Source organism: Nicotiana sylvestris, chromosome 11 (assembly GCF_000393655.2).
Source record: "Nicotiana sylvestris chromosome 11, ASM39365v2, whole genome shotgun sequence".
In the NCBI taxonomy this organism is placed as follows: Eukaryota; Viridiplantae; Streptophyta; class Magnoliopsida; order Solanales; family Solanaceae; genus Nicotiana; species Nicotiana sylvestris.
The window spans coordinates 77,403,313-77,416,575 of record NC_091067.1 but is presented as its reverse complement, the minus strand read 5'-3'; the positions used below and the strand labels follow the sequence as shown (position 1 = coordinate 77,416,575).

Below are 13,263 nucleotides of genomic sequence, written 5' to 3'. Positions count from 1 at the left end.
ATGCATTGAAGATTTGGAGGCATTATCTGTATGGCGTGGCATGTGAGGTGTTCACCGATCACAAGAGTCTTCAGTATTTTTTCAAACAAAAGGAATTGAATTTGAGGCAGAGGAGGTGGTTGGAGTTGTTGAAGGATTATGATATCACTATCTTATATCACTCAGAAAGTCCAACATGGTGGCCGATGTTTTGAGTAGAAAGTCAGCCAGTATAGGCAATCTTGCTTATATTCCAGTTGGTGAGAGGCCGCTTGCTTTGGATGTTCAGGCTTTGGCCAATAGATTTGTGAGGTTGGATATTTCTGAGTCTAGTCGAGTATTAGCTTGCACGATCTCTCATTCTTCATTATTGGAGAGTATCCGTGATCGGCAGTTTGATGATCCCCATTTGTGTGTCCTTAGAGACAAGGTGCAGTGTGGACGTGCCAAGAAGGTTACCTTAGGTGATGATGGAGTTCTGAGATTGCAGGGTCGAGTTTGTGTGCCTAATGTGGATGGGCTTCGAGAGTTGATTTTAGAGGAGGCCCATAGTTCCCGGTACTCTATCCATCCAGGCACAGCGAAGATGTATCAGGATTTACGGCAGCATTATTGGTGGCGTAGAATAAATAAAGATAATGTGGCATATGTGGCACGGTGTTTGAATTGTCAGCAGGTTAAGTACGAGCATCAGAGGCCTGGTGGTTTATTTCAGAGGATTGAGCTTCCCGAGTGGAAATAGGAGCGGATCACTATGGATTTCGTTGTTGGGCTTCTGCTGACTCGGAGGAAGTTCGACGCAGTTTGGGTCATTGTTGATAGGCTGACTAAGTCAGCGCATTTCATTCCTGTGGCAGTATCCTATTCGTCCGAGAGATTAGTTGAGATCCCTATCCGGGAGATTGTTCGCCTTCATGGTATGCCGGTATCTATCATTTCGGACTGAGGTACGCAGTTCATCTCGTGCTTCTGGAGAGCAGTTCAGCGAGAGTTAGGCACCCAGGTTGAGTTGAGTACAGCATTTCATCCTCAGACGGATGGACAGTCCGAGCGGACTATTCAAAAATTGGAGGATATGCTCCGGGCTTGTGTTATTGACTTCGGAGGTTCGTGGGATCAGTTTTTTCCTTTAGCAGAGTTTGCCTACAATAACAGCTACCAGTCGAATATCCAGATATCTCCTTACGAGGCTTTATATGGTAGGCGGTGTCGATATGTGGTTGGATGGTTTAAGTCGGGAGAGGCTCGGTTGTTCGGTACAGATCTGGTTTAGGAGGCCTTGGACAAGGTCAGGATCATTCAGGATAGGCTTCGTACAGCTTAGTCCGGGCAAAAGAGCTATGCAGATCGCAAGGTTCGAGACGTGGCTTTTATGGTTGGTGAGCGGGTATTGCTCTGAGTGTCGCCTATGAAAGGCGTGATGAGATTTGGGAAGAAGGGCAAGCTTAGCCCTAGGTTTATCGGTCCTTTTGAGATTCTTCATAGAGTGGGAGAGGTGGTTTATAGACTTGCATTGCCGCGTAGCTTATCGGGCGTGCATCCAGTTTTTCATGTGTCTATGCTACGGAAATATCACGGCGATCCATCCCACGTGTTAGATTTCAGTACTGTCCAGTTGGATAAAAAATTGTCCTATGAGGAGGAGCCGATATCTATTCTAGACTGACAGATTCGTCATTTGAGATCCAAGAATTTCCCTTCTGTTCGTGTTTAGTGGAAAGGTCAGCCCCCTGAGGTTTCGACCTGGGAGTCCGAGTCTGACATGCGGAGCCGTTATCCTCATCTATTTTCGGACTCAGTTACTTCCTTCTTTTGTCCATTCGAGGACGAATGATTATTTTAGAGGTGGAGAATGTGACGACCCAAAGGGTTCATCACCGGTTTCTAATTGAATTTTGTGTCTCCGAGGCCTTGAAAACCTCATTTAGGGTTGCCTCGATTTGCGTGCGCAGTCCGGGCGCGTAGCCGGAAAGCTTAAATATGAAATTCTTTGAAAAATGCTAAGTTTTGATATTAAAATGAAAAACAAATTGACTTCGGTCAACATTTTGGGTAAACGGACCAGCATCCATGATTTGACGGTCTCGAAGGGTTCGTAGGAAAATATGGGACTTGGGCGTATGCCCGGAATCAGATTCCGAGGTCCCAAGCCCGAGGAATGAATTTTTGAGTGAAATTGTTTTCTTGAAGTAATTAAGGAAATTCGAAATGAAATTTGGTTAGAAGACAATGGTATCGGGCCCGTATTTTGGTTCCGGCGCCCGGTACAAGTCTTATAGATGTTCGAAATCACTCCTGTAAAGTTTGGTTAAAAAACGGGCGTCGTTTGGCGCGATCCGGACCCAAATTGGGGAATTGATATTTAAAAGGGAAATCTGAGAAATTTCATTGATCTTGAGGCTTGATTCGATGTGCATGATGTAATATTGATGATTTGACCACACGAATATGTTCGTGGAGTGTTTTTGAAGTAGTGTGCATACTTGGGTTAGAGCTTCGAGGGCTCGGGTGAGTTTCGAGTAGGTTCCGGGATACCGTAGGCTTAAAAGATCAGATGTTGCAGGTTTAAGAAAATATTGCAGGACTCTGAACCCTTTAGCGCGGCCCGAGAGGAATCGCATGCGGCCGTGGTCGCCTTTGCGCGGTTCGCGGTGGGTGCTGTGCGGCCGTAGTCGGCTTAGCGCGGTTCACGCCAGGCAAAGGTCTGCATGTCTTCAAGAAGGGCCAGCACGACCGCGATGAGCTTTGCGCGGTCCGCGGTGGGTGCTGTGCGGCCGCGGTCGGCTTAGAGCGGTCCGCACAGGGGGCTTCAGAAGGGTATAAATACACGTGAATTTTAGTTATTTTTACACTTTTCAAAACCCCAAAACATAAGAGGCGATTTTCTAAATAACTTTTATTCTCCAAAACGATTGGTAAGTGATTTCTAACTCATTTTCTTCACTCCTTAACATCTTTTAACATGATTTCAACTTAAAATCAAAGATTTTCATGGGGGAAAATGGGTGTTTTGGGTAAAACCTAGGTTTTTCCTAAAATTGGGGATTTGGACCTCAATTTGGGGTCCGATTTCAAAACAAATTATACATTTGGATTCGTGAGGGAATGGGTAAACAGGTTTTGGTCCAAACCTCGGGTTTCGACCACGTGGGCCCGGGGGTGATTTTGACTTTTTGAGTAAAACTTTGGGAAAACGCATTTTCATGCATTGGGGTTGATTCATTTAGAACTTATTGATGTAATTAAGTAACTTGTGATTAGATTCGAGTGGATTGGTGGTAGAATCAAGGGGTAACGCTATAATTGAGGCTTGAGTGGTGTTCAAAGCTTCGAGGTAAGTGTTTGGTCTAACCTTAGCTTGAGGGATTAGGAGTTGAGTCTTATTTTCTACGTGTTAATTGTCGAGTACGACGTATAGGCATGATGACGAGTATCTATACGTTGGTGTCTAGTATGACCGTGAGTCCTTATATTGCGGATATTCTGATTTTGTTGTATCTTCAATGCCTTAATGATGATTTTCTATATATTGTAACAAGCATGTGAAAGAAATTTTGATCCCTGCACTTCGAGGAGTGTTGGCTCGAGTTATAATACGAATTGTGAAAGTGTACGAGATGATTGAACCCCTATGGAGCGTTGGCTCAGGTGGTAAAGTGAGATGAGAAGTGAAAGTGAAAGAAAAGAAAGAATTATTAAATTTCTCCCTTGCCGGGATGTTTGTTGTTTTGTTGATTATCTCCCTTGCCAGGAAGGTGAGAATATTGATATTGTTCCCTTGTCGGGATTTAACTGCTTAATTGTGTTCCCTTGCCGAGATTTAGCTGTTTAATTGTATTCCCTTGCCGGGATTTCTACCATTATTTGTCTACTCCCTTACCCCTTTGTTTGTGATTGTTGTTTGGGTGAGGAAGAGTGTAAAGCACGAAGGGTGATGCCGTGCATTGTTTGCTATTGTGAGGAAAGAGTGTAAAGCACGAAGGGTGATGCCATTCCGCACGATATACCATTCCGTGCCGATTTTATTGATTATATGGTGAGGAAAGAGAGTAAAAGTACGAAGGGTGATGCTGTACATATTTTTATTATATGATTGTTTTGGTGAGGACGAGAGTAAAAGCACGAAGGGTGATGCCGTGCCTTTGTTGATTCCTGATTCCTTGTTGATATCCGAGTTATGTTGTTTCTTTCATTACTTGTTGTTATTTGATTTACTTCGAGGTTATATATTCCCTTACCCAATTTGCCTTGTGATTGTTGTTTGGGTGAGGAAGAGTGTAAAGCACGATGGGTGATGTCGTGCATTGTTTTGGTGAGAATGAGAGTAAAAGCACGAAGGGTGATACCGTGCAAATTGTTGACTTTTGATTCTTGTTGATATTCTGGCTTTGTTGCTTCTTTCTGTTATTGAGGATTTCTATTTGAAACTGTTACCTCCCCACAACATGTTTCCCCCTCCCACATTAACTGGTTATTTTTGTATCTCTTTTCCGCTGTATATATATATATGTATATGAACCGCATAGGTCTATTTGGAGTCTGGTCCTAGCCTTGTCACTACTTCGCCGAGGTTAGGCTGGACATTTGCCAGCACATAGGGTTGATTGTGCTGATACTGCACTCTGTGCTCTTTTGCATAGATCCAGGTCTTGGACAGCAACAGTAGCGCGGGGGGGGGGGGGTCAGCCTTCAGTTCAGTGAGATACCGAGGTAGCCTTGCAGGCGTCCGCAGGCCCGACGTCTCCTCTATCTTTTATTCCAGTCTGTTATCTCCTGTATTTCGAGACAAACAACTTTTTTTTTCAAACGGTTGTATTTAGTACTCTTAGAAGTTCGCGAGTAATGTGACACCAGTTCCTGGGTAAAGGCATATGTTGATTCTCGCATTATGTATTCTTTAATTTAAGTCTTCCGCATAATCATTTAAATTCTGTTGCTTTCATGTCATCACTGATAATTGTTAAAAGAAGAAATTGTTAATGAAGTAAGCAGTTAAGGATTGACTTGCCTAGCTCGCATTAGTAGGCGCCATCCCCACTCCCGAGGGTGGAAAATCCGGGTCGTGACAAAAACAAGAAGTAAATTAAGATCTATAGTTTTTTTTTTCCTTTTTCTTTTAAATTTATTTTCATTTTTGTCTATTAAAAAATAAGAATGGTAAATTGGTAATATTTAGAAAGGAATATAGGCTACAGAACAGAAAACAAACCATAGAAATTGCTCATTTAATTCTAATCTCATTAAATTCAACACATAGAAGTTCTTTTTTGTTTTTAATGTTAGCTTTGGATTCAATTTATTTTAATTAACTTAGTTAAGAACATTATGTAGGATCCATATTATTTCGAGATTAAATGTCTAAATTTGAAATACTTGAGTCGTATTTGTTGCAAAATTATATTATAAAAATGTCTAAATTAATTTCCTCCTTTTATTGGTTTTCCATTTTTTCTTGTTTCATTAATGTTGTTGTGTCACAAGACCTAAATCAGCACAAGACTCAACCCAATAAATCATTTCTTCTTCACTTTTTTTAAGATCTTAAACACAACAACCAAGTCTCATGCAGAGACTAATAAGACTTGAACAAATATATTGCAATATTTACTATGAGTGCATGATTACTGAGGTAGAAAATCAAAGACTACATAAGTAATAAACCAACAAGGTGGAGTAAAATTAAAATCGCGACAACCATCCTCAATATATGACTTATCTTAAACAATTATCATTTCAAAAATACATGAGGAATAATTCTACACAATGCGATATTAGTAGGGTATCAAGAATAGAGAGAACAAATGCATTGGTAGTTTCCTTTCCTCATTTCTTAAAATTTAATGATCACCGAACTCAAAACATAAAAGAAAGTTCTATTAATACTTTAATCATTCATTTTTCGAACTTTAACACCGTTTGAGAATTAACATTCGTGACTCGATGCATGAGCAATTTAATGACAGAAAAAATACAGAGTAAGAGAAGAATACCTGTCAAAGACGAATTAACAAATTTTCTTAAATTTGTTGATGAGTCATATTAGTCGGGTGTGTCCTTTAAGATATGAAAGTCCAGATTGGAATTACTGACAACACTTTAAGTGAATGGAACTTTTCTCAACGAATACATCTCACCTCTCAGCCAAAGCAACATATCCAATTTGAAACGGTGGGTTTAGGTCTTTCGAATGTTAAGCCTAGCGTTTTTTATTTTTAATTCATAAGTAGATAGTTAGGTTGTTAAGAAGGGTATTTTAATAATTCAACTTTTAAGTTAAGGGCTTCATGCTTGTATAATAGAGAGAGAGATTACCACTCTTACAAGTGAAGATTATCCAAAATGTTCTCCGCTTTACTCAGGCTATCCATGACCATATCATAATTGAATGCAACTTGTTGGCTTGTTGATGAGTATCAACAGAGATGATAAAACACAACACTCTAAATAAAAATATAGACCAATCAACTCATCATTAAAAGATAACACATTATAGCTCAATTATTACAAGTGGTTTCTTGTAAACTGCCATAATTTTGAGACGTATATAATATAAATAAAACCCTCCATCAAGTTGAAATGACAGCCAGCAAGTAAACTTATTACATTTTAATATTTGATAAGCAGAATGATTAGCATCGTGGATAAGATAAAAACTAATCTTTCAGTAGTAAATATTTCAAAAAGTAACCATTACAAAACTGCAACGTTTCTCTGAAAGATAATGCTCTCCATTTACTAAGACAGAATTCCAGCTAGCACTGCCATGTCTTGAGCTTTCAACTTTATCATTTTGGGACATCAATCCTCAAATCGAGCCCAATGTCCATTCCGTTGTATGCAATGGGAGAATACATCCATAGATCATCAGAGCTCAAAAGCTGCATGCAGATTCCCAAACAAAAAGCAAGACATTAAGATCCATCACTTGATTCCAAAGGGAGAAGTAATTAGTCTTAGTACCTTTAGTTGATTAGCTAGCTACGCCATCATATAATGAGTTTACTTTTGTGCATTGACAATGCATAATTTTTAAAAACCTATCAGGTCAAGGTGACCTATAACAAGCAACTGTTTCTAGCAAATCTAATTTGGTAAAATATAAATGTAAAGTAAATGACCTTCTATATACTTGCTAAAATATACTGATAGTCTAATGATCGTAAGATAGTCCCCTTATATAAGTTAAATAATCCCACCAATATTTTATAGGTTAGTTTCTACCACCACCTCACTAAGTTATCTCTTTATTACCACTCTTGTCCACATAAAATGATAAGATTTTCAAGCTATACTTGTCGTTCTCTCTTTCTTTTGCTATCCCTATGTGCCATGCTCACGCAATAGTTTAAGCCTAATGCATTTTAACACTTACCCCACTGGGTCGTTGTTGCATTTTAACACTTTAGTGAAGGGAAACTGAATCTTACCTTGATTTGGAGTTGCAAAAATTTGACATACAGGACAGCCTCTTCAAGCATGGTGCTAATATCAACCTGTCATCAAATATTTCACTTTTTAGGTTCACATTCTCTCAGCAGATAACATGGTCACTAATATATGCAGTTTCACCTACATTCACTTACCTTCGTTCCATTAGGGATGAGCGTCTGCAAGGTCCTCAATCTCTCATTAATTCTCTCTCTTCTTTTCTGTAAAGGAAAAGAAAAGATCCTTTAGACACATATATACTAGCAGATCTGGAGATCAAGAATATGCTACTCTGCTAACAATACTCCTTTCATTTAATTTTAAGAGAGAGTGACTGCACACGGAGTCTCAGGAAAAAGAAAGACTTTATAACACACCCAAAGTACCCTTAGAAGTTAGAACATATGGGCTTAAACATGTCACAACATTCTTATGGCTATAAGAGCATGTCATTTAAGCTACTAAAATAAAAAGAATGTTCAAAATGTTTCAAATATATAAAGGTGTGCTTTTTAAGAAGTTCAAATGGAAGGAGTATCACATAAATTGGAAGTGAGGAAGTAATAGGAAGATAGATACCCTTGCATACAAGCTCTGGGGGTCAGTTGCTGAACCCCTGCTGGCTCTGGTTTTCCGGGTTAACACGTGCGAAACATTAGATTCATCTTCTGAGCAGCAACTGATCGTTGAGTTCTGCCTCTGAAGCACAACCTTATTTTTCCCATCCATCTCACCACTCTTTAGATCCTTCTCCAGCTTTCCGCTTCTCTTGTTCTTCGGGACCTATGTCATGGAATCATGAGACAGGAACTACAAGATGAAGCACCATATTTACCATTCTGAAAGAGGTTGACAACTATGTTCTATTAAATCAGATAGAACGGTTTCAAAGTTCATGAATGATACTTACATGCTCAAGCCCATGCAGCCGTGATCTTTTCTTAGAGCTTTCTGATGAACCCATTTTGTCTTCCGAAAATTGTTCATAATCTGTTCTTCCTAGCTGCAAGCCTTTTCCATCAAGAGCAGCTTCAGGCATGTTTTCATCAAACTCCATGCTGTCATTGCTCACATCTTGGTTAAGGAAGTCATCCACTTCACTTGGATTATTAGTATCCACCAGACCATGTTCCATTGTTATTGAACTATCATTTCTCATCAAGATAGGCCGGGAATGACTTGGATAGTAATTTTCATGACTCGGAGGGAAAAAAAGAAAGCTACTATCATCAGTGTGCATACTATTGTTAGTGTCATTTGAAGAATACACAGAAACTTCTCTTGCTCCTCCCATGTTCATGGTTGATTCATGACCAGTCCAATAAGTGGATGGTAGTTCATTTGGAAGCGAACAGTTACCAAGTAACTGTGCCATAAAATCAGCCTCGTCAGTTAAACACATTCCGCTGAAGGAGCTCCATTCCCCTGACATTGACGCCACAGGCTCCATACTGTTAGTACAACTAGAGCCTGAAGGAAATGGAGGAGTTTTGCAATATGAAGGAGTTGTGCTATTTAACTATATAATAGAGAATCTCAATTTCTTGGAAAAAATGGGAGATAGAGGCACATATTTATACCAGAACAAATACAAGGGAATGTCAGGATGGATTGACTTTGGTTGGTATATCAATATACAAATCCTAGGACTCAGCAACCAAGAGTATTTAATAAACAGAATATGCCCCGACCTTTTTAAATAGTACTAGTAATATTTTTTTTGTGAAAAATGGGCCAAGTACAACTAAGACAGACTTGGTTCAACTTCAACCAGTTAAGGACAAAATGATGCAAACCTTGAGAGGGTGTATAAAAACATTAGATCTAATTAATTAGGTAAACCCTGGCTGACAATGACTAGAGTGTATATACCAATCATTGAGAAAAGGATTAAGTATTATCAGTACTATCAACTGTTCAAACTTATAATTAGGAAAAGGTGGAAGTGATATGGGAAAGGAGATTGAGCATCTTACCTGGAGAACGTGGGGGTCTTTTTCAATACATTAAAATAAAACAAATTAAAAATAGCATATACCTGGGAAATATATCAATCATGGTCGTGAGTTTGACAATCTAAAAAGAGAAATCATAGTTTAATAGCTATGGTAATTTCTAGTCCTAATTTCTATGTATGCAGTTATCCTTTACTCCAACCTTCACCTTAACCCTAATTTTCAAATGCAAAATCACAACGGGTAAATTGGATGAACATGAGAGAATACATGGGTAAAATGAGTTTTATCGCATGTTTCATACGTGACAATTATCAGCTTCAGCATGAATACAAGAATTAGCAATTTGGAGCTCCATTATTAAAAGGAAAAAAAATTAGTTGAAGGACAAATTTGAACATTTTCATCCTGCTAAGATTTGTATCATATTAGTTGATATTCCGGCTAACACAGAAACACCGCTTAATCACTAGTTCTACTCTACGACCAATTAATTTGAAGACATAATAAGCTTACTAGTTATATGTGAACTCCATTAGAACTAAGGATTTACATAATATAATCTACCCAAACTAGTTATATATTGAGGAATGGTTGATTGATGGATTGAAAAGGAGAGTACATTATAAGTTGCTAAGCTTGTATATGGTGAAATCGGAGAGCCCGATTTCTCGACATTGAGGCACCTCAGAAGACCATTTCAAAGTCTCGAGGCTACAAGGTTATGATCGAGTCTCCTCCCTCGAAGTTCGTCGAGACCTGACCTCGGGACAACATTGGCCTCGGCCACGGTAAAAACGGGGAGTTTCCCAGGGGCACGTGGCTAGGACTGACAGGACTACCCTAGCCCTTAATCAGGATGTCTTCTAGTTGTCCTATCTCCACTTCTTTGTCATTAATGTATTTTGTACTATGTTGGATTCTCCTCCTATATAAAGGGGATCTTTGCCACTTTGTAATCACTGTTGCTTCAATTACTCCACACGCAATATACAAGAACATTCTATTTGCTCTCTAACATATTCTCTTGATATTATTGCTTTCATTTATTATCTTCATATTTGTTCATCATTTATTACTTATCATTGGCCATAAAGAGCCTCCATTAATTTTATTATAACTATTAGTCGCATAGCAACTGCCTTCGATAGCTCGTAGTCGAGCTCCAGGATCAACCTCGAGGCCCCGAATCGACAAGCTCGAGGCCCCGATAATTGGCCTAACGGTTTGATTTTCGCACTACCCTTAACTCTTATTTCGTTTCTAAGTCTCACATACATAACATCAACTGCTTAACAAACTAGCATAAAAATAGATCACGTATTTTTAGAGTCCCATCAACAAATTTAATTGTTATTACCATTTTCACGGTAAATAAAGCTACAAACAAACACGACTGTGAAGCAAAATATGGTTGAACCGCAGTAAGTAATAGAATTTTCTTTCCATCTCTATAATAGTTTGAATCACACTTATCTTCTAAAAGTTAATAGAAGTTGAGTTATCAGGATTTATCAATATAATGAATTGCTCTGATGGTAAGCAACCTCCACTTCCAACTAAGAGGTTGTGAGTTTGAGTCTCTCTAAAAGCAAGGTGGGAAATTCTTGGAGGGAAGGATGTCGGGGGTCTATTTGGAAACAACATCTCTACTCCAGGGTAGGGGTAAGGTCTGCCTATTCAGTCTTTACAACTTTAGAATCACATTTTTTTTTTCTTCTTTACACCCATTGTCCAGTTTCCGCATCAAGAATTGAGATTAATCGAATTTGCAGCGCATAAGTCTCATTAAACAGGAGCGCACTCCCTACCAAAAATAATTTTATTCCCAGGGCTTCGAATTAACTTGAAGTCTTTGGTTAAGGATGAAGAGATCCTAACTATCTCATCAGAATTTTGGTGGCGAATCATACTTAAATATCTCTCGAAATTATAACTCTATCATGTTTATCAATACATTAAAGTGGTAAGTTTTAAACCAAAACTTCGTTAGCTATGTATAGAACAAAGTATATAATAAATTCCATGATCGTGACATTGCGGTATTTCACCTTATACAATTGTTGAAAATTTCATGATTGATTCCCAAGATTTGACATATCTCAATTGATTTTGATTCATCATGAGCTTATATATTCTTCCAATCCTTGGTAGAAAAAAACCGCTGATAAACTTACATGAACTTAACATCCACCTACATTTGCCACAACTTTTCAATCCGATCATACATTTGTGATCTAGAGTTCAACAGGAACTTATTCTTTCCAATCAAACGGTGGAAAACTCATCAACACAATCATTTTGAAGAATAAGCAACAGGATATCACTTTGTGTGTGTTATATTTGACTTGACAAAGTTTATTCATGTTCGTCCCACGAACAGTCTATAAGAATTAGGGGACGATCAAGAATATGCGCTCGGATATTCCGACATTATTCTTTCTCTAAATAGAAAATTTATATCCTTTCTTAAACAACGTAATAAAATATTAGAAAAATGAGTGTGTTTGTTGCACAAACAATAATTAAGTCCTTGGATTATAAAATTAAAAGTCTGACATAATTCATTTATGTTAAGCTGAAAACCAGAATACCTCCCCCCCCCCCCCCCCCCCAGAAAAATAAAAAAAATAAAAAAATTTGAGCTTATAGACCAACTCTAGAAGAAGAAAATAACTAACCAGAAGATGCTAATTTTGTCTAAATCTGCGAATTAACGAAAGTACACCAACTAAGACTTTTAGTGAGGGGAAATTCTATTCTAGATTTGTGACCTCTGCTCTAATAGTTGAGCTATGTGTTTCTGCTGACTTAGACAAAGCACCTTCCACGCGAAAATAAAGCTATTCAACGAAATATATTCTGAACTAGTAATTAGTACTACTATATTTGCAGGATTTAGACATTTCATTATTGTTTACAAAATGACGTTTTTTCTGTCGATTAACCTATTTTTTATCCGTATTAAATATGGATCAAATCGTATATTATTTATCCGTTTTTATGTTATCCCCGCAAGTTTGCCACCCCTAAGTACAACTCTAATAACATGCCCTCACATTATGGCCCCTCGTAATCAGGAAAGAATCGAACATAGAATTAAGAATATGCCCTTTTTGTTTTAACCTCCATTTTCTGTTTTGATCCCAGAAGAACATTTGCAGCCAGGGGCGGAGCTACGGTAGAGGGTGCGGGTTCGGGCGAACCCAGTGACTTTTTCCGAGACCCTGTATTTGTATTGAAAAATTTACTCTTTATATATAAATATATCCTACCGAACCCAGTAACAAAATGTGTCTGGGTCCAATGGTAAGAGTTTTGGGTTCGCTCGGAGAGCACGCGGGTTCGAATCCTGCTGAAAGCAATTAACTATTTTCTTGTTTTTTACATCGTGGCTATTTTTTCTAATCTTCTCAACTTCCAAATCAAAAAAGTTGGGTTCTACCAAGAGATTAAAAAACCCTAGATGAAAAGAGGCGTACCAACTCCTTCCTCTCCAGCAACAAAAACACTATTTTCCACCGTTAAAGAGTCTTCTTACTCAATTGAAAACCAATAGCTTTTCTCCATGAAAGTTGTTCTCAAACTCCAGTTCCAAAACACTCCAAACTTCAGCTACAAAACTCCATTAAACTCCCACAAAAATCAGCAAAAATCAGCTCCCAAAACCCCCTTTTACACCAATAGTGGGAGAGGAGTGGTTGTGAGGAAAGCTGGGTTGAACTTAGGAGGGAGGAAAGCGGAAGCAGAGAAGATGTTTGGGTTAATGGATGAGTTCTTGAAGAATGATGCAGTTAGTTTACAAAAAGATATTCTTGATCATGTTGAATTTACTGTTGCTCGATCAAGATTCAATTTTGATGATTTTGAAGCTTACCAGGTACTCCCATTTCCCGATTTA

The 13,263-nt window shown here is 38.4% G+C and overlaps 1 protein-coding gene across 1 annotated transcript; it reads right to left on the bottom strand.

Moving 5' to 3' along the window:
• Positions 1-6,764: 6,764 nt before the first annotated feature.
• On the bottom strand, positions 6,765-8,857 carry LOC138868107 (transcription factor bHLH139-like). Its single transcript, XM_070161407.1, has 5 exons — positions 8,318-8,857; positions 7,987-8,190; positions 7,563-7,628; positions 7,407-7,472; positions 6,765-6,857 (listed from the first exon to the last, which is right to left on the bottom strand). The coding sequence occupies exons 1-5, from the start codon at positions 8,855-8,857 to the stop codon at positions 6,765-6,767; spliced, it is 969 nt and encodes a 322-aa protein (XP_070017508.1).
• Positions 8,858-13,263: the final 4,406 nt, after the last annotated feature.